Source organism: Bidens hawaiensis, unplaced genomic scaffold (genome assembly GCF_021521415.1).
Source record: "Bidens hawaiensis isolate Kalapana, Puna unplaced genomic scaffold, B.hawaiensis_p1.1 tig00046137_1, whole genome shotgun sequence".
Classification (NCBI taxonomy): domain Eukaryota; kingdom Viridiplantae; phylum Streptophyta; class Magnoliopsida; order Asterales; family Asteraceae; genus Bidens; species Bidens hawaiensis.
In genome coordinates this window covers 89,159-116,978 of record NW_027498220.1, presented here as the reverse complement: position 1 = coordinate 116,978, position 27,820 = coordinate 89,159, and the positions used below count along the sequence as shown (strand labels likewise).

At 34.1% G+C, this 27,820-nt stretch overlaps 2 protein-coding genes across 2 annotated transcripts; both read right to left on the bottom strand.

Annotated features, from left to right (window-relative positions):
- Positions 1-700: 700 nt before the first annotated feature.
- On the bottom strand, positions 701-5,112 carry LOC143596170 (triacylglycerol lipase OBL1-like). Its single transcript, XM_077075015.1, has 5 exons — positions 4,779-5,112; positions 4,474-4,667; positions 2,937-2,970; positions 1,414-2,051; positions 701-1,006 (listed from the first exon to the last, which is right to left on the bottom strand). The coding sequence occupies exons 1-5, from the start codon at positions 5,101-5,103 to the stop codon at positions 746-748; spliced, it is 1,452 nt and encodes a 483-aa protein (XP_076931130.1). The 5' UTR covers positions 5,104-5,112; the 3' UTR covers positions 701-745.
- A 20,896-nt stretch (positions 5,113-26,008) lies between these two features.
- Positions 26,009-27,515, bottom strand: LOC143596169 (heat stress transcription factor B-4-like). The gene is made up of 2 exons (XM_077075014.1): positions 27,261-27,515; positions 26,009-26,818 (listed from the first exon to the last, which is right to left on the bottom strand). Exons 1-2 carry the CDS (start codon positions 27,513-27,515, stop codon positions 26,042-26,044), a joined length of 1,032 nt encoding a protein of 343 aa, XP_076931129.1. The 3' UTR covers positions 26,009-26,041.
- Between the last annotated feature and the right edge of the window lie 305 nt (positions 27,516-27,820).

The window sequence follows — 27,820 nt, the reverse complement described above, 5'->3', positions numbered from 1 at the left end:
CTATGGGTGGCAGAATAATCAGACTTTGGGCTGTCATTTTTAACCGCTTTAATTAAATAGGTCCACGTGCTCTTTAAAAGCAGAATAAATAATCAAAGAAAACGTTTTTATAAGGTTAATACACCCACCCACCCGTTTAGATAAATGGGCCAAGCATATCACGTTTGGGTTACATGAGTTTCCGTGTGTTCATGCTAGTGTTAATGTCTTTGACACAAATAAATATACAGAATGTGTTTGGGACTTCGGGTCATCAACTCTAGTCTCCAATCCATAGTTTGTTATAAAATTATGTTATTTTCATGAAAAGAGAAAACTTATAAAGGTCTATTGGTAAAATGTAGGCTCCATCCCACCATGTAGATTTGCCAAACTTAGGACTATCATCAAATATATAAACATAAGTTTGTTTCCCGTAAAATAGGAACCGAACCCCTCGACCACAAGCAACTCACATGAATTAGAGTATTAGACGTTATCGAGAATGACCTTCACCAAACATCCATTATAAAAGGCTTCAAATTCAATCCTTTTCATGCTTTAAAGATTTTATTCTGTTTTTATGTAAACCGCGATAACTCAAGGATTTTGTTGGGTCACACGCTATCTCAGAAAATGAAAAATAGCTATTAAATGTTTAATTTCAAATACTGAATTTGTTGTTTAGTGTTATACTGTTATAAATCAGTTTTACAGTAATATTACCTTCAACCCAATACATTATGTAGTCATTTTCTATGCTAACTTATTCATTGTTAGTAATGGTTGGTACAAGTTCAGTCCCAAGTCTAGTGACATCAACATAATCTTTGGGACCATGTGCTGCTAATCCTGGAATTATCATTCCAACCATCCGAAACAATCTTTCGACATGTGATTCCTTGTACTCTTTACCCTTCCAATATGGCAAAATGAAGCCCCTAATTATCTCCCAAAACGCGTTCATATACTTGGGTATAACCGACACCAACGAGAAGTAGTTCTTGTTTGGTTCTTCCTCCATAACCTGAATGTGGGTTCAAACATCATGAGAACATAACGATATGATCAAAATGGTATAAAACACGGGTCAGTTTTGGTCTATGCTAATATAAATGGGGAAACCCAACAAAATTAGCTTGAGTAAAAAACATGTCAAACGAATTGAATGTTGTCAAAAGCGTACTGTTAACATGCACTTACCTCCTAAATCTCTTTTATAAAAAATTTGTTGTAGTACTAGCATTCTTGTAATCATATTTTTACTAACCAAGTGGACGAAAGGTTTTGGGTCGAGCTAAATAGACTATCTTGACACGTACACAAAAATGTTGGTTTTGTCCCAAACTTGTTTTGACATGGACCAAACTGTCATGACTAGTGCTAAATAGCTAGATAGACTTATTGTACGATGGAATAAAATGACCATTATACCTTGCCGTTGTAGAAGCCATCATAGTATAGAGTTGTCCCAAAGTGCTTAAAGAAAAGAGATCTATCATCAAAAGGCAATCTAGGCACCATATCATTGTTATAAACATACCTAAAGTATCTCACATCATGATCTTTAATTATCTTCATCATGTATCTCCCAAAACACTCATCCCCTACTCTTGGTTGGCCAAAAGTGTACACCCCTTCTAACCTCTTCAACAACCATGTCTCCTCATGTAACCCTAGCACACCCGCGAACAAGATTGCTAACGCACCTCCTAAACTATGGCCTGTCACTATAAACTTTGCATTTGTATTCTTTTCTAAAATCTCCTTGAGCTTTTCTCTTATCTTGTAATAAGCAAAAGGGTGCTCATCAATTGCATTTGGTGGTGGTTCAAGTTCTTTTGGCCAACCTTTGGTCTTTTGTAAGCCGAGTGCTTTCATGAACCCACCATGGATTCGACCAATGGTTTTGGAGTTAGTTAGATCTTTGAGCTCGTACCATGAGATGTCGACATCTGTCATCCAGTCATCCACGTTGAATGGGCTGGTTCCTCTAAATGCTACAACTACCAAGTTGGGATCTAATGTATCTTGAAACATGGTTGCATAGGTTGTGTACTGATTTCGGTAATCTGAGTATCACAATCAAGTCAAAATAAAACAACTGTAGCCATTTCTTTAACCTCGATCACTACAAGCCGATCGTCGATAGATCTACTTAGTAATTTCTTTATCACATTTTATCTATTTATGCATTTTTAGTTGTTATTTCAAAAATGCTTCTAACATAAGATAAAAACAATATTGACTTTTCGTAAGTGTACTACTTGTAGGCATTTACTCGTCAATGACAAACCACGTAAATGCCAAATTAAAGCTCATTTTCTTAGATGCAAAAGGCAACTTTGCTTTTCTGGATGCTGCATATAGAATTCAAATCTACTATCTCATTTCTTTTTCCTATTTGCTCAACATGTTGTAAAGTTATAATATATAACATAGTATACAATATAATATATTATATAGTTCTGTAGAGACTAGAGAAAATAAGACAAAAGATGAGTTCAAAGAGATAATAGAGAAACTGAAAGTTACTCTCGAGTCTCGTCGAGTCAATTTTTATTTTTAGAACGACCAACTAGTCAAATTAACATAGATATGCATGCCTGTAGTTCTCCTAAAATATAAACAATTTAAATTTAAATTTCTTTTCATATTTGGTAAAGTAGGTTACCTAAAATTAGGTAACAATATTATTTACTACATGAAAAATAATACATACATTGTTTTGTTTTTGTGCATTATGCCTAAAAAACACAAGTCACATTTTTTAAAATTTTTTAATCTTTGAGGTAACCTTTTTATATTTTGTTATATTCTTAATTTTTAAAACAGTTTATACATAAATAAATGTACTTTTGTGATTATTTGCACCATATGTATTATATAATTGAAATATAGTAATATAAACATGAGATCAACATGAATACTTGATATAACAATTTAGAGTATCTTACCGTTCCAAAATTTGTAGAAGCCTATAAACTCCATCTGAGAAAACAAAAACAAAAAGAGAAAAAACCATAAAATTAATGGCCAATTAATTAAAAAATTTAGGCTTTCAATGCTCATATAAATTGGTTGCTAGGAAGTCCTCACTTAATATTTCTTCTTATAATTGTATATTAATTTCCTATAGCATCAAGCATATAGTTCCTAATCGAATTTGTTTGAAGGAATAATTTTGAAAGACAATTACTTTTTTTCTATTTAGTTTAATCATGTTATTTTTTTTATCACCAGCTCGATCTGTTAATTTTTAAGTTACTTCTTATTGTTTTATTTATTATTCGTAAATCATTACAAAGTACCGTGAGTACTTTAATCTAATTCAATAAGAAGTACTTTGTTAGGTTTTATCATTTATTATTTTTTAAATGGGAATATGTCACGCAATAATAATAACCAAGTTCTAAAAGTGTTTCAACTAGGTTATATTTTTTGCTCAAATCGGGTCACTAAATCTTCAAATCGAGCATCATCAGATTTTTTGTGCGTCAAATAAACAACGCATGAGAAGATGTGGGGGAGAGGGGGGGGGGGTCGGGATTTGAAATATATGTAATTATATTTAAAATAAAAAAACGTTTATTATATTAAAAATAAAAAATCTCCGCATCACTATTTCACATCAACATCAAAAAATTGGATAAAAAGATTTTTATTGAAACAAAAGAAAAAGCATGCTAAACAAACATGTTAAAACTTCTAATTTATATAAAATATAAAAGTTAGTGACTTGATTAGAAAACTTTTTAAATTTAAATGATTTAATTATAACACTTTTAAAACTTGGTTATTATTATACAAAAGTTACCCTTTTTAAATAATCAAAACTAGAAGGTGGGGGTGGGTTTGTTTGAAACATTGGAAATTTATTTAGATCTAAAATCATAACTAATTTCAATTAACAATTATCATTAAAATAATTATGAATAAAAAACAAATAGTGTTGATCCTAATTCTTCATTAGAATAATCAAAGTCGGGAATTCTAAGTTTAAACAATTGAGTCATGGATGCATCTTCTCTGACTTAACTTATCAACATTAAAATAACTTATTTCTTAAAAAAATAAATAATGTTTAAAAGTCTTACGTGTTGACCGATAATATCCATACTAGTAGTGCAACTAATGACATTCTAAACTTTCACTTCCGTTTACAGAAACAATCACCGTCTAACGGAAAAATACGTTTGCATGCCACTAATAAAATAATTGATTGATGTAATAAATAATCTTGAAGCGGCGTAAATAAGAGTTAAATGCAGACGAAGTAACTTTTTCATTAATTCGAGATTACCCTTGAGCAACAAAAATGAAAGTTAAAAATATTATTAGTCACAATATTATGAATTATTATTATCAACATGTTCTACTTTGAATTATTAAAATCATGCCAATTTGCGTTTTATTCGTCAATAAAATTTTAAATTTGAAACCTAATTGTACGTTTGTTGTGCTGTTTGTGTAAGAAAGAGTTTATCAAGTGACCTTCAGTTGATCTTGTATGGCAGATCTCACAAAAGCCTCATTTTCATAAGACAACTTCGCAGCCATCATCGATAGCGATGAGTTATATCTTCCGTCGCCTTTTCTAATACTCGTATCAAGTTTCAACCGATTGTCAAGCTCTCCGATAAACGACACAAACTTTTCTGGGGACTCCTCCGGCCTCACCACCTTCCCTACAAGTCAAAACCAATTACCAAAGCGTTTCCCTAATTACACTACTAAACAAATGAGTACAACAGATAGACAGTTTTAATAAAAACACAAATTTTTATAAGTAAACTAACCTCGTATACGATTAATCAAAAGTCCAAAGAACCCTCCATTGCTTGATAAAAGATTCAACCATATCTCAATCAAAGACCCTATTTTCGCCATCGGCTTCTCTGCCCAAATAAGAACTTTTTGTGCAAGGATGGATGCGAAGATGACAAGTCGTCGCCAAATATTTTCCCTGCTTGATCTACCAACATGTTCGGATTGTTCATCGTAAAACTTTTTAGTGTTCAAAAAACTAGTTGAACATGTCAAAATACAGGCTAGGTCATAGAGACTTGCTTCTTTGGCATTAACCAACAAGTAACTTCCACAGAATTCTTCAGCAGCTGCCATGGCTTTGAAGCTAAGAATTTAAAAGTTAAGCATGAAAAGGGAATATGACATGACACACACATATATATACTTTAATATGCTATATTATATAGCTATAATTACACATGATGACATTATTCAATATTCAAGTTGTTGACTTGTATTATAAGAATACTTTTATTGGTGTCCTCCTAGGAGGTCATGACATTATTTGAGGAATAAATAAAAAGATTAAATCATGTTCACATTATAACCCGGGTTGCAATCCCAACCTAGGTCACAACCCATATTTCAATTAAATATTCTTTTGTTTTTTTCTTTCTAACAATTTGTTTTTTATATAATTTGAGTTTTATTTAATAATTTATATTATTTGACTTATTTCAAAAATCTAAAAACATAGTCTTGTTTAATTTATTTTTATAAATATTTCGATATCATTTTTATTAGAAACGGAGCACTTTTAAAAATATGTATTTTTTAATATTATTATATATAAAATTTTGTTTTTTTTAATAGTTGTAAAAATTCAAGGTTTTTTTAATAGAATTTTGATATTATATTTTTAAATGATTTTTATACTTAAAAATAATATTGTTTAAAAAATAAATATTTTTATTAATTTTTCTAAATTTTATAGAATAAATTAAAAGCTAAAAAGATATATGTATTAAAATAATTGATTTGGGTTGGGTTGTGAATAAAAGTGAAAGGCTGGGTTGGGTTGGGTTAGGTTGCGTAGGTGGAAGAGAGAGAAATTAATTTTTTTATTAAGAAGTTGAGTTGGGTTAGATTGTGAATAAAAGTAGTCTAATTAAGATGCCACTCAGATCACGAATGACTTGGCGTTAGATTAGTATGCACTTAAATTTCACATAATTTAAGAGGAAACTACTATTTTGGTCCCTAGGATTTGACATATTTAAGTCTTTTAATTTAAGAAAAAAAGGTTGTTACATATTTCCCCCTCATAAACTCATCAATTACACATTTTTCAAATCAAAAAAATTAATTACATATTTTTCCTTTTCAGAATCACCAATTACATATTTCCTCAAACCAAAAAATCAATTACATATTTTCAGTTTCTAAAACATATATATATTGCATGTTTACCAGTTTCATTAAAATTGAGTTATTGAATGACTGACTATTATATCCTTATTTTTATTAACGGATTTTTACGCGTTAGGTAACGGTTTCATATCAGGTACCGGCTACGTGCCTGACGATGGTTCCCGTCTGGTGTTGGCTTTGATTCAAATGAAGGTTTCACGTTCGGCGCCAGTTATGCGAGTAACGTCTCTGAAGTCGTATACGCATTCGATGTAGGTTAAGCGTTTGGCACTAGTAACCTGCTACGCATCCAGCACCGATTATGCGATCGGTACCGTTTCGTGTCAGTTATGTGTTTGGCGCCAGTTAACGCAGCAAGTGTATGATGTGCTAAAAGTAGTTATATAAAAACACGCTAATCTAGACACTAAGTAATAAATTCTAGACTCTTAAACTTAACTAAACTACTAACCGGCAAGTGAACCGGTCGACTCTAGTACAGCTAAGTAAGTCCGGATATCGAACCCACGAGACTCTTTAAATTACGTTTACTAGCTAATTAGACTCGACTACAAAACACGACATATTATTTATATTTGTTTAAGGGGGTTTTTATTTAAAATACTAAATTAATACTATAATTAAAACTAACTAAGGAAACAAGTAAATTAAACGAAAACAAAGGTTGTTAAAATAAGATGATGATAAGAAAACTACCAAGGCTAGACTCCCCTAAATTTCGGTAATGAATTAACTCAGGAAAATATTTAGTTATAGACTGGGATCGTAAAATAAACACTTAAAAGAAAAACCAAATAGGACCCCTGACCCTTCTCAAGAGAAAACATATGGATTTCTAACAAGTTTTAACGCACACCAGTATTAAAAATCAAGTTCGCTTACGGTCACCCAATTGTTTATAATTTAGTTCCTTTATACGAAATCCTACCTTACAGCGCGAAAATCAAAGGCAGTTTAATATATCGAATTGATTCAATAGACAATAATTAAATAACCAATCCTAGACGGACTCCTTACGAAGAACTAAATCTAGCAAGATCAAATAATAAAGATCTATCGATAACCTAGCACCTTACAGCTATTTAGGTTAGCAGCACACTTAGGTTTATTCCTATGATCTTATTCGAAATCAATCAAAAAATTAATCAAAAACACAAAGTAATTGACCTAATAGCAACCTATCATAATGACAAACAATAATCAAGGCAACTATGGAATAATAACAATTAATCAAACAATCCTAAATATCCATACGCATCAATTTAATATAAGTTAACCTTTTACTAAACCATAAAAACCATAACGTAAATAAATCCCAAAGCAAAACAAAACGTCAAAGTAGGTTCATCATAAGCCTAGGCAGTCTATAACGTTTAGCCTATCATCTCAAAAACAAACAAAACACTACTAAACGAAATCATGGCGAAAATAAATAAGAACGGAAGAATAAAGGTGATAAAACCCGGAGTCTTTGTCCTTGAACGATAAGTACTTCGCCGGTTGATTCCTCGACTCCAAAGCTGCCGGAAACTCGCCTCGGACGCCTCGGAACTCTCCCAATTCGTCTGGACTTCAAGGTATGATTAATGGTGAGTTTAGGGGTCTTTATATAGGCAATAGGGGGTCCAAAAATAGGTTAAGTCGGCCAAAAACGAACATTCTGGAAATCCGGACATCGTCACCACCACTCCGCGCTGCGTGGCGGGCTCTCCCTCACCCATCGCGCGGCACTCCGGCCAAAGGGGGGGGCCTGGTCCGTTCTGGTCTGGTCCGGTTCACTCCTGATGCGTCGGTTCTCCGGTTCGGCTTATTTTTGCTCCGTTTTCGCCCTCTTTTCACCGGAATTAAAACCCGAAACCTACATTATTCAAATAAGTTTGTAGTATATAAATCCTAATAAAAACTGAACATAAACTAATAAAATATTAAATAAAATATACAAGAGATTTATGTATAATAAACGTTATATCAGTGTACGCCTATGATTACGTGTCTGACGTCGTTAATGTGTTCGGTGCCAGTTAGGCATCTGACACTAGTAATGCTTTCGGTGTTCGTTCACGGGTCAATCGTTGCTAAGGCACCCGCCACTAGTTATTTGTCCTATACTGATAACGCGTCCAACGCATGTTATGAGTTTGACGTACATCATGTTAGGTATGTAAACAGAGTCGGTACGCAGTGGAAACACAAACACACACGCACAAACGAAAGCAATAAATAAGAGACACGAGATTTTTACGTGGTTCGGTCAAGGCGACCTACATCCACGGGCTGCAACTAGGGTATTTTTATTAAGCACGGTACAAAAGATTACAATACATGACTAGGTATATATAGATAATAATTAGGTTTAATAGAGTAGGTACCAAGAAAACTTCAATGGGCCATCCTCCATAATTAAATGGGCAGCCCCTTTTGTCTTCTAATCGTCAACCAACGAACCCGGCCCAAAGGCCTTCACTAATCCTAACAATCTCCCACTTGAAGGTCTTGCGATAAACACCAGCCTGCTATTCAAGTACAAAGCAACCCAGTCGTCAGTAATATCAGTAATCTTTATTAACAAGTCTTCCAAGCTTCCAATTCCCATAAACAAGCTAAGACTTACCCCCTAGTTGTCGCAACCCCTTCAACATCAAGTACCAGAAGGGCCAGTTGAAGCTCCACCAAGCACCAACTCATCAGTAAAAACTGATCCGTCCTCTATTTCAACTAATACGCACGATCCACTAGCTCCAGAGATAAGCCGAGAACGATTACCACTCTCCGCTTTTAGCAAGAGTTCCCCAGTAGAGATTTTATCAATCGAAATAACAGTCTTCAAAACCCAACGTTGTTTTGTAACTGTTCCTGGAACACAACTCGCGCTCCCATTGTCACCAAACCCTTTACCTGTTTTAGACCTCCGGCCCGCTCAGATTGAATCACCTTGGCACAAGGCTCTACTCTTGCAAATTCAACCTTATTTTGCCCATTCGACTCAGCGAACCCAACTTTGTTTTGAGGGACGGTCATACTTCCCTCAATAGGCACTTCCACCATGTATAATGAACCACACCTGTTTCCATGAGCAATAACCAGACCACCTTTAGTTACCTTCCATTTACCTTCACCGAACTTTACTTCCATGCCTAGTTCATCCAGTTGACTAACAGAGATAAGCCTTCTCTTCAATGATGGAATAACCCTAACATTCTTCAAGTTCCAAACGGTTCCCAATGGAGTTACCAAATTAACTTCTCCCATGCCCGTAACATCAAGAACATCACCATTAGCAATGCGTACCTTCCCAAAGTTACCAACCTTTAGATTCACCATCGTTTCACCGCTGTGCGTAGCGTTAAACGAAGATCCGGAATCCATGACCCAAGAGTCCACCATGCTATCAACACTACAAAATAATGCCTCGTCATCACTGACGCCTTCATTAACCTTTTCAGCAGTGTTCACCTCAGCAGCTGACGTGTGTGAATATATATATAAAGTTTTAAGTAAGAGTTTCACACATATCGGGTGGTTTTAAAAATGGTTTTCACCAACAACCAAACCACACACGAAAAGGCAAGTGTACCTATCATTTGTAGCAAAGTTTCAGTAAGAACCGAGTTTCAATCCATGGACACGGCTAACTTTTGATAATAAATCTTTGTAATTGATTAAACCAAACAAGCAATCCAAATAAGTTTTCAAGTCTCTAAACTAACATACAACAATGACAAAGTAAATAAAATATAACTAACAAATCAATCCAAACAAAGCTACGAGACTATGCATCCACTTAAACTTAGTGACAAAATGACAATGATAATGGCAAACATCATGTATCAAGCATCAACATCAAATTCCAATCAAGGCAACTTAATACTAACAACAAAACATCATGATGGGTGTTCATCAAATTAATAACCATAGATTAGTAAGTTTGTCAAAACTATCTAATCTCATAATTAAAGGAAAGCTAGCATGAAAACAACACCCCAACCACCTAAAATCATGTGAAATAGACAAGTTCAAGAACAATAGTTGAACACATGAATCTTTTAATTAGCAATATATAAACTAAGGTTTATGGCCTTAATCTTTAGCAAGCATCAACCAACTCAAAGAATCATGTTATCACCATACACTTTTCCAATATCAAGTGATAGGTTTCATGCTTGTTAAAATTCATAAACAAGTTAATTTTCATAAGTCATTCCTAACTTAATGATATAACAAAGCATGCATACACAAACTAAGTTTATAAACAAATACTCAACACATAGTTTTCCAACATATTATGGCTAAGCATCCATCAAACTAACAAGACTAGGAATTAAAACAAGCATTCAACCATTAAACTCTATTTAAGAACATGTCATAAACTTGAAGAACACCGTATTGCCAAAATCATGCATAGATAAATATCACATAAGAAAAAGGCTTCAACATAATCTAAGTAACAAGAGTATTTAGGCCATAAGGCTTAATACAACAATCAAAATCAAAATAATCTTATAAATCATGTTCAAGAACAAAAGAAATACAAACTAGGATGAATGATGATTGCACACTTGAAAGGATGATCACACAATGATGGAAGCCTTGAATTTTTTCTAGAGCACACACAAAAATTTTCCAGCAATTTCAGAGAATTCCCCTGAGGCTCCACACTCCAAATGAAGATAATGGAGGTGTATTTAAGCTATCTGGACGTCTGGCACGGGCAGACGCACGGGCATGCACGGTCGTGCCTTAATGTGGAAAGTCAACCCCTTGCTTTAATCTGACCAAAAAGTCAGATTTCTTTATTCTGGCACGGTAATATGGCACGGGATTGCACGGGCATGCACGACCATGCCAATTTGAATTTTCTCGGCTTGAGATCCCGCACTGGCTTGCACTGGCGGAATTCCCGGGAAGCACGGCCGTGCAAGGTGTTGCACGACCGTGCAGGCTTGGCATATTGCATATTTTTGTCCACGAAACACCCTCTTTTCATATTTTCTTTGTCAGGCGAGCGTCCGAACCTGCAAATTCACAAATAACTCAAATAAGTACCAAAAGCAATGAATTTGTATGGAGTTCGGCATAAATATGAGAATAATTCAATGCAATAAGATGTACACTTTGTGTTACATCAGCAGCCTTTCCCTGTAATCTGTTTGGACAATCACTCTTAACATGTCCAACTTCATTACACCTCCAGCACTTCACATTCTTCCGAGTTCTCGACGAACTCCTCCCCCGACTCCCACTACTCCTGTTATTTTCCCTTCCCCTGCCTGCATAAAACATATCAGAAGATGACCCGCCACTCGTGCTTTTCCGGCGAACGTCTTCACCCAACACAATGTCTCGGACCCCCTCAAATGTCAAACCATCGGCCCCCGCAGAACTAGTAATGGCCATTACAGTTCCAGACCAACTCTCAGGCAAAGAAGATAACAATATAATAGCTTGATTCTCATTATCCAACTTCATGCCCACATAAGATACAATCGAAGATGTTGTTGACCTTCTGTAATTCTTTTGCATCAAATTAGTTTAGAAATTTAAAGAAGCAAAACCACTAGCCAGATTCCAGATGGCCATCGCCACCATTTTTTTAATCCAACTTACAAACTTCATTTTTTTTTATTTTTAAAATTTGAAGTGTATCCATTAACTTCCATACTCATCCTTCTTTTCTTATGAAACTTACAGGTGTATTTATATTTTATATTTGTTAATTTTGTTAACATGATGCAAATGTCTATCTATGAGTATTTTGTTACTTACATAGTATTTATTTTGTTACTATGTGGGAACAATCCAAGCGAATACTATCTATTATGCGAGAAGTGTTCTAAGTGATCAATACCATCTAATTAATATGCGTAAACTATGCTATGTGAAAACTAAGGATCATGTGAGAACTTACCGGTTCTTGTTCGCACGAATCAATATTGCTACTAAATTATTTATGATACCAAATCGCTCAAAATACAAGTATACAACATCTGGAAGTCCCATGCATAACCGTCCATGAAAATGTGAACTTTAATCCAAAAACTCACCATGAAACCGTAACTATAGCCTCAGGTTAGTGGTGATTATGATCGATAATATTGATGAAGGAAGATAGCTGTTTCCGCCGATGAATCACTCTTGAAAACGCTCCTGGATGCTCGACCAACAAATTCTTGAACTGGGACTAGAACTTGAGAAATCTCAGCCTCTCTCAGGCTTTAAAAAATTGGTTAGGTGTTCAGCTTGTGAATTGGTTGAACAAATAGAAATGATATAACGCTTTCACTCCCCTCCCAACCTAATTTGTTTACCATCGTCGCTTTATGTTCCAATCGATTTGTTCTCATGTTATGTATTTCTGTCAAATTGGTTTGTTTGATTTTACTAAGTTTGTTGTTGGTTGTTCTTCATCTTCATCATCATTCTTTGTGTTCAACAATCACTTCACATGGTGATCATCGTGGAATCGACCAATGATTTTAAATTTTGAATTTGTGATGAAAAGAAAACATATGAATTAGAGGCAAAAGGCGGCATGTGTTTAAATATTCAAATTTATCAATGCTTTTGACTTATTATTACCATTTTATTATATACCGTTTAGATTACTTTGAAACAGAAGACAAGCGGGCAACAAGCTGCGTCGCTACCCCCTTTTGAATTGTAAAACTAAATCTTTTAAAAACTACATTTGCTATCTTGGAGTCATAACATTACTATGCATGATCCGCTGAACACGGGTAAGTAACTCCACAGCTTCAGACGCAAGGAAACCAAAAGTGTCAAAAGCAAAATGAATATTTGATTTCTACTTTGATGTTCGTAATGATGGATTTATAGTTTAACTAAAGCAGATGAAAAGGAAACGTGTTAACGATAGTTAATATGGGTTTTTATAATCTTTTAACATTACAATAAAATGTTTATAATCTTTTAGTGAAAGAATGTTTAAATTTTATTGGTTGAAATACAAATCAAATTCGATGCTTTCCTCTATCTATTCCAATGACTTTCATGAACCCAAAAATGTAGGAAATCAAAACCAAGAACACAAACACATAATTTAATCTCAACAAAGATCGACTATTTTCTTTAAGTGTTATCTTTGAAACATGTAACGTAGGATTAACAGTTCTAGAACCATCAATGATTGGTGAACCAGCAGATTTCCCTTGAACTCCGCAGTATTTTTGATTTGGCATCAATACACTAATTACCTACCCTTAACTATATATTTGATTTGGCATCAATACACTAACTTCCCACAAAAAAATATAACTCGAGCCCCTAATAAGCAATATCTAGTAATTCTAACAGCTGATAACTCAAAGATAGTCTTCTCATTGTCAAATTCATAACGTAAACTCCATTATATTTATTGGTTCTTTTTTTGGCACCACGAAAGAGATGGTTGTATTATTCGGCTCGCGATTTAGTATTAGGTGTGAAAGCATTTTGAAGACATTAAGAAAATGAAATTCACGTGAATTTAGCTCAAATAGAAAAACAATGTGATGGAAATAAAGCAAAGACAGCCTAGGTATTCATGCTTTTTTTAAGGTTGCGTGACTAATATTATATCACACGAAACACATAAAAAACAAGGAAAATATACTTGGTCAAATCTTTATTTATTAATATCTTTTGCCAAAATTTTAATTAATCGTGACAAGTTCAAATCTTGATCGGGAACATGTACTTCATTATTAACTTCACATTAAACCGACAATATAATTGATCATGACACGTCTTAAATTGATGGTAGTTTTTGTCAACGTGTAATGACTTAGAATTGGGTACACAAATAAAAAAAGTAAAAATAAATTTTGTTTTTTTTTTTGAAAGAATGGGATTAAACGTATATCACTTATAGACCCCCCCCCCCCCCCCCCCCGCGGGAGATATCTGGGTCATAACCAGACCCTTTTGGTTATTCGTTTGTTCGATACGTAATAAGCAGTTAATCGTTTAAACGGTAAATACATACTAAAGTGTACCTAGTTTTGTCTTAAATGTCAAGTCTCGGACCTAGAACATTTGAATGTTTGGTTTAACAAACTTTGTCTATGCCGTTAAGCCACAACGTTGCAAATTAATGATAGGTTATTGATTCATATTTGTATGGATTCATTATATAGCTTGAGGTTCTTTTTTCTTTTTAGTGTAGTGTATTTTTGGAATAAGAAAAAGCCAAATCAACTAAAAGGAAAATCATGCAAACTTGAATTTCTATATCGAAATCAATTATACATACAAAAGGAAATTAGTTACGTTCTTATAGACTCGTCTTCAAAGATAAGATTTGAGTCTTTTTAATAGAGGGTATTAATCATTTGTATTAAGCCGATTTTTCTACTTTTCTCCATGTATAAGAGTAACAAAGTCGCCTTCCTTTGGCATGTGATCAGCTATATTAATCTCCTGTATACATCGACTTCTATCTTTTTTAAAAAAAAAATAGGCAATTGCTTTTGGCCTAAAAAAATTCACAGTTAATTCTAAATCACGAAATCAAATCAAGATTTATTAACACGTAAATCTAAATGAGTAATGAGCAAATCAATTCGGTAAATTAAATCAAAGGTGGGTTTCAAGTGTTTTAACTTTGGATTAGGCCCTAAGACCACAATAATATGAGCATGATAAGAACATATATATATATATATATATAAAGTTTTTCCTTTTTTTTATTTTTATTTTTTTTGAAAATGGAGGTCCTTTTATTTGAAAGGCTCAAGTCTAGATTGGGCCATTAACACTGTTGGGCCTCCCCTAGAACATTTGTTAATTATGTTACCGTTACGTGCCAACCTCACGTGAGCATGAAGCAGTTCCATTCCATGCATGTTCGAATAAGCAGTTGCAGAATATTAGTGGGTTATTTCTTTTGGCTATTTATTTAAGTAATTAGTATAAGCGGGACAAAGGGGGAGCCGTGGAGAGCCAGGGAAAAAAATGCATCGATCGGCACCTGGTGGGAACACCATGTAAAACTTGAAGCAACACCAACTTGAAGGATTTGAATGACTAATACGAAAAATGTATGGGTGTTACGGAAGATCTCACGGGAATTTAGCTCAAATAGAAAAACAGTGTGATGGGAAATAAGCAAAGACATCCTAGGTATTCATGTTTATTTTAAGGTTGCGTGACTAATATTATATCACACGAAACACATAAAAAACAAGGAAAATATACTTTGGTCAAATTTTTATTTATTAATATCTTTTGCCAAAATTTTAATTAAATCGTGACAAGTTCAAATATTCTTGATCGGGAACATGCATTTCATTATTAATGATGGTAGTGTTTGTCAACCAAAGTGTAATGACTTGGAATTGGGTACACACAAAAAAGGTAAAAATAAATTTTCATTTGAAAGAATGGGACTCCAAGTCTCGAACCCAGAAGCATTTGAATGTTTGGTTTAACAAACTTTGTCACTGCCGTTAAGCCACACAATTGCAAATTAATGAAGGTTATTGATTAATAATTGTAGATTCATATTTGTATGGATTCATCAGCTAGAGGTTCTTTTTTCTTTACAATGTTCTACCTTAAGAACGTGTATTTTTGGAATAAAGAAAAAGGCAAATCGACTAAAAGAAAAATTATGCAAACTTGAATTTCTATATCGAAATCAGTTATACACACAAAAGGAAATTAGTTAGGTTCTTACAGACTCGTCTTCAAAGATAAGATTCTAAAATAGAGGGTATAATTAATCATTTGTATTAAGCCGATCTTTCTACTTTTCTCCTATATGTATGAGAGTAACAAAGTCGCCTTCCTTTGGCATGTGATCAACTATATCAATCTCCTGTATACATCGACTCTTATCTTTTAGAAAAAATAGGTAATTGCTTTTGGCCCCAAAAAATTCACAGTTAAATATGAATCACGAAATCAAATCAAGATTTATTAACACGCAAATCTAAATAAGTAATGAGCAAATCAATTCGGTAAATCAAATCAAAGGTGAGTTTCAAGTGTTTTAACTTTCGATTAGGCCCTAAGACCACAATAATATGAGCATGATAAGAACAAATATATATAAAAAAATTTTCTTTTTCTGTTTTTTTTTTTAAATGGAGGTCTTTTTATTTGAGAGGCTTAAGCGCTAGATTGGGCCATTGACATTGTGGGGCCTCCCCTGGAACATTTGTTAATTATGTTACGTGCCAACCTCACGAGACCATGCAGCGGTCTCCATTCAATGCATGGTCGAATAAACAGTTGCAGAATATTAGTGGGTTATTTCTTCGGCTGTTTATTTAAGTTATTAATAAGCATAGGGGGGACAAAGTGGAGAGCCAGGGAAAAAACGACACCTGGTGGGAACACCACCCCTAAGTTTTTCCATGGTGTACTTTCACCGATATCTACCAAGTTTTTCCCCGATGTGAGGTGGGTCCCTTCAATGGTTTTGTTGCATTCTAAAACAAAAGCTAATCAGAGTGGACCTCAATGTTTTTTTTAATATTTAATAGACGGTATATTAAATATTTAAAGGACCGCATAAGAATAAAATAGATGGAACAATACGACATTCATGACAAAACAAACGTATTCTATCATTGTTCTAAAATTCTTCTTTATCATGAATTATTCAATATATATGTGGCCTTAAACTTAGTATGGTTGTTCAAGACGGTGGATGTGGTGATTAGCATGATGAAGATGCCTGTAGCTATTCCATATACACAAATGAAAATTAGAGATGAAATTAGATTTTTCATCAATCCCTTTTAATTTTCTTCGGTCCATCTTTTGGCCAGATCCATTTTGAAGAAGGAAATCTAGCGTTGCTACGAAAGTGACCCTGATCCTGCATTAATATAAACAAAAAGTAAAAAAGATTAACCCAAGAACGTTTACTTTGGAAACACAATTTGGTCTTTGACCTTGGCACATAGCCGAGCCAGCTTAACGAATGTAAAGGTCTAAATCAAAATAAGATTTGGGGGTCTTTTTATGAAGCAAAGCTATGAAAAATTTTTGCTTATTACAAGTTATAACCTATACTTTAGTAGCAACCAATCCTACCACTATACTATTACATTACTTTGAATTTACTTTACCAATTATAATATATCTACATATAATGTTTTTTTTAACTTAGAGGCCTTAATTAAGTGTGGGCCCTGACTTGTTTTCGATGGCCCATGGACCGGCCCTGCTCGTAGCCGTTCACGTACTCTTGTTCGTGCTGCTCCATGTACTCTATTTCGTGCAAAGATAAAAAAAAAAGGTGATTTATAACTATGAAAAAAGTATTTGAAGGTGAACAGACAATAAGCAAGAAATACTTAACAAGTAATATAGTCGTATTTTCTTTTGCTATCCAAACGTTGTTTCCGAAATTTTCTCTTGTCTTTACAATAGCTTTTAGCAAAAACCATGACTAAAAAATGATTATAAGGTAAATCTGATCGTAATATAAATATATAAACATAAATAATGAATATACACTTATAACTTCTTACAGTTAACCGTATGATAAGGTTGAAATAAAATTGCATTCTGATGTAGACTGAGAAGATATTTGGGACGGGTTCTTGTTTTTGTTATCATGAATCATTTTTCTTATCTTTCGGTTTTCCTTACGTATGGCTAAACGAAATAAGAATGTTATCATAAATTCATATTCGCAACATAGTATCCGTAAATGTATGATGCAATCAATAATAAGAATGTTTCATTTAAAGAAATATGCCATTAGTAATATTTGATAGAGGCATTCGTAACGTAGTATCGGTAAATGTAGAAGGAATCAGAGTCTCGTCACTGTAAGGCATCATCTCCTTTAAAATAAGAAAAAGAAAGTTATTAAATATTGTAAAGCAATTCACATAAAATAAAGACAGAATTACAAATTTTGTCCTTTAAAATAAGACGAATTACGGTTCGTGTCCTTTTCTAAGTTTCCTTGCAGGCGGTGTACTTTAAACTTTTTTTTCCTACAAGTTATGTCCTTTACGCTAACTGGGTTAGAAAAACTCTGTTAAATCCCATCACGTGAGAAGCATGTGAGGGTAGTTTTGTCTTTTTGCCTACCCTGCAACAACTTCTTCTTCTTCTTCTGTTTCTATACCTTCACTAACACCATCAGAATCAAATGGAACAACACACTGATTGCAATTTGGGGTTTTCACGGCCACCAGAACACCGCCGCTACCAACCACCGTCACCTAGGGTTTCCAAACAGAAACCCGGCAACAGTTGGGCAACAACCTCGCTCACCCTTTTTCGGTCGTTTCCTAACAACGCCACGACACCGAACCCCGTCTTCTACACACCATCACCCTCCACTGACCACCATCGCCTGTTACCGTCTCCACCCGACCCCTACCATCGCCTATTACAGTCACCTAACCCGATTTTCCGGCGAGCCCACTTAACCTAACAAATCTGAGATCCGGGTTAACCTAACAGATCTGGTTATATTAGCCCACTTAACCTAACTCCAGCCACCATAAATTCCGGCCGGAGTTATGATTAGCCCGATTTTCCGGTAAGATTATGATTAGCCCGATTTTCCGATAAGATGTAACAGTGAATCGGGGAAAATAAGTGAATCGGAGGTTCAATGGAACTTCTGATGTTCTTAGTTTAGAAGAAGAAGAAGAAGAAGAAGAAGAAGAAGAAGAAGTTGTTGCAATAAACGACGGATGACGGAGGCACACGTGGCGGAGATAAGGCTCTGGGGGGGTGACACAACTCCATTCGGAAGAAACTGGATCAAAAGAAGATATTTTGATTGCCGGATTAATAATATTATTATCGCCGGTGGTCGGAAAAGAGAGGGTATATAGCGAGAGGTAAGGTGGGAAAGAGGCGGTGTAGATCACGCGCCGCCATGAACGGCAAACGGAGTAGAGGGTGGAAGGTGGGACTAGATTGAGACAAAGTTGAGCGATATGATCAGGTAGACCTGGTAGTAGAGGCTGGTGGCAGGTGATGGTGTTAGTGAAGGTATAGAAACAGAAGAAGAAGAAGAAGAAGTTGTTGCAGGGTAGGCAAAAAGACAAAACTACCCTCACATGCTTCTCACGTGATGGGATTTAACAGAGTTTTTCTAACCCAGTTAGCGTAAAGGACATAACTTGTAGGAAAAAAAAGTTTAAAGTACACCGCCTGCAAGGAAACTTAGAAAAGGACACGAACCGTAATTCGTCTTATTTTAAAGGACAAAATTTGTAATTCTGTCTAAAATAAATAAATTCTTTTTACCCGATTACCGTCTATCTTTGATGCAAAGTCATCATTGTCATTGGCTGATTGCATATCAAAATGGCGTAAATAGTATAATTCAAAAACGAATATGTATAATAGGATTACCTAAGAAATGGGGTATAATGATAAATGAGTAAGGTTTTATGGAAGCACGTTACAAATAGGGTTAGAAGATCATACAGTACGGTAGAACGACGGGGTTTATATTATGAAAAGAAATAAAATTAAGAAAAAATTAATTTAAAAAATGACATGTGGCGGTTTGAAAACATTTGGTGAAAAGTAATAGGAGCTGATGAAATCTACCTATACTAATAAAAGAAAATAATTCTAGACACATGGTATTATGAGGTTAATTCTTCCTATCAAATTCCCTCCAAAATCACTTATCTTTTATTGATGGAAAAGAAAAAAAATATTTTAGTTTAACATATAGTATTGATTATAAATTCAACATACCATAGTAATTGATCAATCTCTATTGATTGAATTATTAATGGCATAAATTATATTGTAAACATACTTAAAATAAAAAAATATTAATATAATAATTACATCTCATAATTTTTTTTTTTTAAATTAAAATGTATATAAAAGAGTTCATGTTTAAAAAGTACACTAACATTCAATTTTTGAGATACCTTCAAATTGAAGAAAAGTGTAATAATTTTTTTTTACAAATATTCAATGTTTAGTAAGTCTTAAAAATCTAAGAAAAAATTTTCTTTTTCTATATTTAATATAAGACTATTATGACAACTGAACAACGGTGTGTTTATAAGGACATCATGGAAGCTGTTCAAAAAGGAAAATCTGGTGTCTTTTTTAGTTTTTTATCTATGGCCGGGTACAGAGTGTAAAACATTTTTATGAAAGACTTTAGCTACATCTTTCATATCCAAATGTCTCATTGTTTTAAATGTTGCGTCCAGTAGTATTGCTTTATTATTGTATATCGATGGTAGAGCAACTCATTCTCGATTTAAAATTCAAAAACATTTGATGATATAAAACGACTATATTTTTAATACATATTTTTACATAATACAAAGAGACTTGATTATCTTTGTTTTTATTTGTATTAAATTATTCATTATAATTTATACATTAATTTATCCCGTATAATACACGGGGTTCTAAAACTAGTTTTATTATATAGGTAGATTATAATATTGAAGTTGTTTCGTTTTGTGATTCGTCCTTTAAAGCAAACTAGTGATTTCCCCGTGCGTTGCACGGTAAAATCGGTCGTTAAAATCCAGGTGTTGCAGTGGCGAATCAACGCAAATTCAGTCAATAGTAGCTACGTTTATTACGGTATTGGAACTAAAACAAACTGGAAACAAAAAATTAAAAACAAAATTTGAGGTAGCCCAATAGGGTGGCGTTGGTTGGTCCCGGATGACAGCAGCGAGTCAATACGAATTTAGTCAGTATTAGATACGTTCGTTATGGTACTGGAACTAAACCAAAAATTAAAACTAATATTGGTGTGAGCAATGGAGTGGCGTCGATCACAAATGGGGTGACGTTGGTTGGTCCCAGATGCTGAGTCAGTGACTCTACGACACTCGTATAACATACTATAATTTTTTTTGTTAACATATTTAAAACAATTTTATTCGGTTGGTAAACCTGGGCGTTGGTAAAACCCGATCGATGCAACGGCGAGTCGGCTCGTATTCGGGCCTTCTGGCGGTGAGTCGGTAAAACCGAGGCGCTGGTAAAATCCGAGCATTCCGGTGGAGGGTCAACGTGAATTTGTCGATTCGTTTAAATTTGTGACAGTACTAGAACTAAAAAAAAGTTAGGTAAACCTGGGCATGAGTAAACCCGAGTGTTGTCGATACTGGACGTTGCGCGGTGAGCCGGTAAAACCTGAGTATTGTCAGTCCCGGACGTTGTGGCGGTGAGTCGATACAAATTCAGTAAAAAAAAAACAATCAAAACGCTAGTTATGAATCTAGAAAAAAACAAAAATAAAAACCATTTAACCTATAAAGCAAAAAAAAGTAAAAAAAAAAGGGCCGTTGAGGTGGTGCCACTTGGCCCAATCAGGGCTTGCGGCACCAACCATCAACTTTACTTAATACTAGTGATTTACCCGCGTGTTGCGCGGTAAAATCGGTAAGCAAAACCCGGGTGTTACAGTGACGAATAGACGCGAATTCAGTCAGTAGTAGCTACGTCCGTTATAGTATTAGAACTAAAACAAAATGAAAACAAAAAACATAATGCTTGTTTCGTATCTAGAAAAAAAACATTTAACCAATAAAAAAATGAAAACCCAAATTCTGGACCATTGAGGTGGTACAACCTGGCTCAATTAGAGCCTTGCAGCACCAACTAAAACACAGATTCTTCAAATTAATATATTTAAAAAAAACAAAAAATGTTGCTGCACTCATACAACTTATTGTATAATCTGAGCGTTGCGACGATGACTCGACTTATATTCTGCCGGTATCGGGTACATTTTGCGGTACCATAACTAAAAACAAAAGATAAGTTCATGAAATTAACAAATAAAATGACTATTAGCATACGCATATAAAAGAAATTAAAATATATAAAGTGGTGTTTACTCGGTTGGTAAAACATGGACGTTGATAAAACCTGAGTGTTATTCAGGGTGTTGTCAGTGTAGCCTGGGTGTTGATAAAACTTGAGCTTTGAAACACGGACGTTGGTAAAACCCGAACGTTACACGGCAAGCAGACGCAAATATAGTTAGTATTTGTTAAGTTCGTTGGGTATAAGCATAACTTAAGAAACCAAAAAAGCAAACAAATTTTGCAAGGGAAAAAAAAGAACAATAAATTAATCAGAAAAAATCTTGTCTAAAGAAACGAACATAATTTGCAAGGGAGAAAAAACACGAAAAAAAAACAATAAAATAAGCCAAAAATGTCTTGTGGCACCGACTGTCACATTTACTTGTTGTATATAGATAATACTGTTTTTAATTTAACTTTCTACAAAAAATGTAGCCCAAATTCAAAGCCCATATAACAATTACAGCCCAAAAGAATGACACTAAATGAAAATTGCAGTCCATTAAACCTTTGCCTGATTGGCTGATTCCAAAAATCATCAAATTCATAGCCCAATCTGAACTCACGAGAAGTTTATATGAAATCAATTAGATGTCATGTTTGTGATTAAGATCATGAACAAACTTTTGATGTAAACTTTAAAGTAAACTAGTTGAGGCTCTAGAGGAAAAAATCAGGTCCAACAATATCGAGATATTTATATCAAATACTTACAGGGCCCATTGACGTAGCCCATGTTATACTCTTTTCAAGTTAGGCTATTTTCTACCTCATTTGCTTCTGTCTAGCTTATGTAGTACAAAACAACAATGGAAAGTGGGCACAAGTAACTTAGAACATAGTGGATCATCCATCCAAGATCTTCTATGTAGTTGTTTCTGTCTAGCCTTTTGTGCAATGAAATTATCATAATTATAAAAGGGAAAAAGATGGTTACATTATGATCAAAGTTGAGCACTATGGAAGCTAGCAAGCTTTACTTATCGAGGAATAGGAGAACAAAAGGAGAACCGCATATCTAGGAAACACCAAACGATAAAAAAAAAACATGCCCATAAATCAAGGAATCACACAACACAACACAAGAACAAGATCGATGATTATTGATTCCATATATATATATAAATTAGAATATCGACAGAAACAAGTATGCTTTAAAGCACACCTTTATGTTATTTTACATCCCGTTTTCAATAAATATTATTCTAAAAAGTATGCTTTAATTTGTCAATAAAGTGACTCCTAAGGAATAAAATGTCAATAAAGAGAGAGTAAAAAAGACCAAGAAACCCTAGTAAAATGTCTGTCAGTATCTCTCTTTATCTTTCACAGATTTCAAAACCGTGTCATAAGCAATGCAACACCAATAACATTTCTCTTCTAAAAAAGCATCTTTTATCCATGGTGATCCGTGTATTTATTGATAATAGACAACTTGGGTACATTTTTGTTTTTTTAGTGTGAACTAGCTAGTGACCCTCTAACCCCATCGATCTTTTGTTTTTGTTGAATGACCAAACAGTCCTGTTAACTATATTATGTTTTGTGTCTCAGCAACTCATTATAATAATTTTTTAACTGATTATGCATCCAAAGCCTCTACTCAACCCTATTTTGTAGACCTAATCCTAACATTATGATCAAATATTACCATACTATTCCTATTGCAATAAGAATAATAAACCAACTTAATCGATTTGTGAACTTAGGTCATTCCATATTAACCAAGTTGTGAATACGTTCCAGAATTACCATTAGCTTTTTGTTACCAAAATCCAAATTTAAATTGAATAAACAGAATATCAAATAATGGTTATCTAAGTTTCGTCATTAATTAGCTTAATACAATAAAAATTTTGGCCCACCTATTTAGTGCATGTAATGCAATAATTTAAATAAACATTAACTATTTAATCTATTAGGAGTAAAACAAAAACCAAACTGACCAATTCGAATTCAATTTTCAGTTCGGTTTTGAACTACCTAAATTCAATTTTGTTCTGTTTTTTGTTTAGTCCAAAAAGCAAAACTAGAAATCGAATAAATCGAAAACTGATGAATATCCCGCTGGTAAAGTTGGTTAGCGATAGCAATCTGTCAGTGATACTCTGTACTCAGAATCCAAGTGAATGTAATTTGATTTCGAATTGAACATATTACTACCGAATATTAAATGTAAATCAGGTAATTTGGATATTCCACATCATGGTATCTAGCAAATTGCTAAAATAATTTGAGGTGAATTGTTATAAATTGTGCTAGCCCTGTTTGCGATGTACGCATATAATGCATATATGCGTGGGCCTTTGGGTGGACAAAAGTGAAATTGCACTAATTTTGACGTTATTTTACTAATTTTGTGAAAATAGCGTTAAAAATGACAGAATGTTAATCAGGCATCATGTGGTGGCGTTGATAGCTGAAAGACAAGAGTACATGCACCAATCGGTCTGGGTCTCGATGGTTGAGTGTTATGTGCCTTATGTTCAAGGCTTGATACAAAACCACTATCGAGCCGGGGGTCTCACTGGAAGCAGCCTCTCTATTCCTATGAGGTAGAGGTAAGGCTGTCTACATCTTATCCTCCTCAGACCCTACCATGACTTTGCTATCGGTGGGATTTACTGAGTACGATCATGATGATGATGTTATAAATTGTGCATGATGAATGAGTGTGTGTTTAAAGAATGTAAAAGGGATTTAAAGATAGACAAGAATCAAGATGAAGATATTGCAAATGTGTTCTTTTCTATTTTAACTTTTGGAGTCAGAAGAAGAGGCATCAAGGAAAAGGAGTCCTGTGGAACTGTGGATCAGTTGGAACGTTTCAAACTTAAAATTTTTAGACTATTAATTTGCTCCCATGCTTCACTCTCATTCACAGTTCAAATCGTTTCTATATATTTTCAACTACTTGCTTGTTTACACACATGGCATCATTCTCAGAAATATGGTAACTAAGATATTATTTTTAAATAATTTAATGTTTATTAATATATAGTATGTTTTAATTAAGTTTAATAACAAAGATATGATGCTGATGATGATGACGACCCCCTTTTACTTTTCTTATATTCTGGATCATGCTCCGTGCTACTTTTCTAAGTCAAATGATTTTAATCTTGAACCTAGATTCGATGATTATTTCAAGATTTAAAGTTCACAACTTTTTAAAATAGAACTACGCTCTAAAGTATCATTTAGTCCTAAAAGTGTAATTTGACTTGCTTATTAATATGTTGCAGTGTGCATGTATAACCGAAACGAAAATATGATGTTAACTTGTTGCACTCCTTTTATTTTGTTACATGTAATATTCTCACTTAAAAAAAAAAACAAAAAAAAACAAAACTCAATGCCCCTTCGTGGACATCCGATAAACTGAGACGATAATCAATGAATGTTAGCATGACTCATGCCAAAAAAAATAACACACACAGATCAAAATATGGTCCACAAAAGATATGTTTAACCAACACAATAATAAATTTGCACCGAAACACGAATCTACGGGAAGTTTGTAAACTTCTCTCTTCTGCACAAAAGACATCACTGAAAGGCGCCTCATATTTCTTTTTATGCCATTAATGAGACTAAAGTGAAACTTTAAGACATTAAAACAAAATCCCAGAAAGAAATGCTAAAAAGAAGAACATAGATCGGTAATCGTGCCCCTATAATTATTGTCCTCACAGTCCCACTCGATAGTATGATCATTATCACATAAAATGCTGAAACAAATAAATATTAAAGAAAAGAAATAAAAAAAAGTACATATATGTAGGAATCATGGTGTTCTTGAATGGGTAAGACCTAAAACATCAAAATTAATATAGACGGTTAATATGTCATTTTAATAAGACTCGCTTGGATATTGAAGATCAAATGTCGTTAAAAATAAAAATTGTAGAAATCATGGCGTTTGAATATTATACTAATTCATGTTCTTGGCTAATGTAGACTCAAAACAGTTCAATCACACAAATAAGAAAGAATACTAATTAAATGATACTGTTTAGTAAGATAACTAAAAGATATTGTTTTTTCACTAAACTCAACAGGATTTCTTGAAGAACACACTACACAGATCAAAACAGTCAACATGGAGAAGGAGGCATAAGATTTAAACCTAAATCATCATTTTCAAGAACCAACCTTGCTTTATGAGCCTCCACCATTCTATTATTATTATTATTATTATTATTATTATTATTATTATTATTATTATTATTATAATTCCCGTACTGATCTGGATGCAATCTTTTCTTCGACAACAAAGGAACTCCAAAAAGCTTTGTTTTACTAACATTAATGTTGTCATCAACAACGCTGTTCATAGTCGAACCATGTTGTTTTTGGACTAGTGATTGCCCGTTGTTTGAGGATAACAGAAGTGACGATGGGAATGAATTACTAGGAGTCACCGGCTTCACATGATTTTGTACGAAGTAAATAATATCATTGTAAAGCTTCCTCATGTGTGCAAGCTCCGACATTAACATATTATTACTCCGCCGTAGTCGTTCGTTATCCTCGGATAATGCCGTCACGGAGTTGCCACCTCTACCGTTGTTATGAAACATTCCAAACATGCCGGTGGTTGTGGTGGTGGTGGGTGATGAGAGAGGTGGTGAGTTGTCGGAGTATAAGTGGTCGTCGGAGTCCGGTGGAGAGATACTTCTTGTACTTGGGTATGCGTAGAAACCTCCACCGCCGATGCCAGTGAAATGATGTGGATGCTGGTGGTGGTGGTTAAGTGAGGCTTGTGGTTGAGATGTTTTCCGGCGGTGGATCTCACATAATAAATGCTTCTCTCCTTTCTTGAAGTACTCATTTGCAAACTCCCATCTGTCCGGTACTATTTTCCTAAAACCCTAATCATACAAAAACACAATAAGTTACACATGTAAATAAAGAGTGGAGTTGATTAGTATATATAGTGTGAAAATGGTTCGAAAATTGATATCTTTTTCATGTTTCATGTATATTTACTTCAATATAAATTAGCCTAAATGCGTAATAATCAACTAATTATATATTTTTCATCAAAATAGAAGGCAGAAACAAGCCGTGTATCTGATTAAAACACTTGTGTTTAAGATGTCTATCAAATGGAGACTTCATGAATCATTAAAAGCTTTTTTAAGTGAACTAAACGCATTTGACTTCTAAGGATTCGAAAATAGTCTCTAAATGGAATTATTAAAAGACTATCAAACAACATCTTACAAATACTGGTATCATTTTCATGTTTTCACATGACAATATTGTCACAACGTTAATATGCGTACTTAATATTAAAAAAAAGTAACTTACGTAGGTGTTAAGTTGGCGGACAAACGATGAGAAGTTGTTGTGTTTGAAGTAGTTCGGAAGCAGATCACGAGCAAACTCGGGTGGTCGCCAGACAACGAACGTGGTGTCATCTTCGCCCCACGACACGATGTGATCGGTGGTCGGATCATCGACTAGTTGATAAGCTTTGGTTAAAAACGGTGCAGGGACTGCTTTGTATGAATCTAATGATAGCAATATCCCACCGTCACATGAGTTATCCAACATCATTGCCATTAAAGTGATCACTAAATATGTCAAATTGTTTGTTAGATTCTAGAGAGAGAGAAAAGGGTGAAGTTTCAACTAATTGATTATAGAGAGAGAGAGATATGAAAGGCACAATATTAAGGGCAGCTGCCTCGATTATGTAGAGAGGAAGAAGAGAATATGTGTCTGTGTGTCTGATCTAGGACTGTGAAATAAGAGCCTTTCAAGATAAACCCGTGACACACACAGTTACTCTCTCACACACACTTTCCATCACACACAGTTACAGACACTACCTTCTGAACGCATTTATATAGAGTAATAGTAGTGTT

Coding starts and splice junctions, on each gene's coding strand:
- LOC143596170 (XM_077075015.1), bottom strand. CDS start 5,103: ATGGCAGCTGCTGAAGAATTCTGTGGAAGTTACTTGTTGGTTAATGCC. Junction 2,052..2,936: donor CTTCTACAAATTTTGGAACG/GTAAGATACTCT, acceptor TGTGATACTCAG/ATTACCGAAATCAGTACACA. Junction 1,007..1,413: donor ATGGCTTCTACAACGGCAAG/GTATAATGGTCA, acceptor ACCCACATTCAG/GTTATGGAGGAAGAACCAAA.
- LOC143596169 (XM_077075014.1), bottom strand. CDS start 27,515: ATGGCAATGATGTTGGATAACTCATGTGACGGTGGGATATTGCTATCA. Junction 26,819..27,260: donor TCCGCCAACTTAACACCTAC/GTAAGTTACTTT, acceptor TTGTATGATTAG/GGTTTTAGGAAAATAGTACC.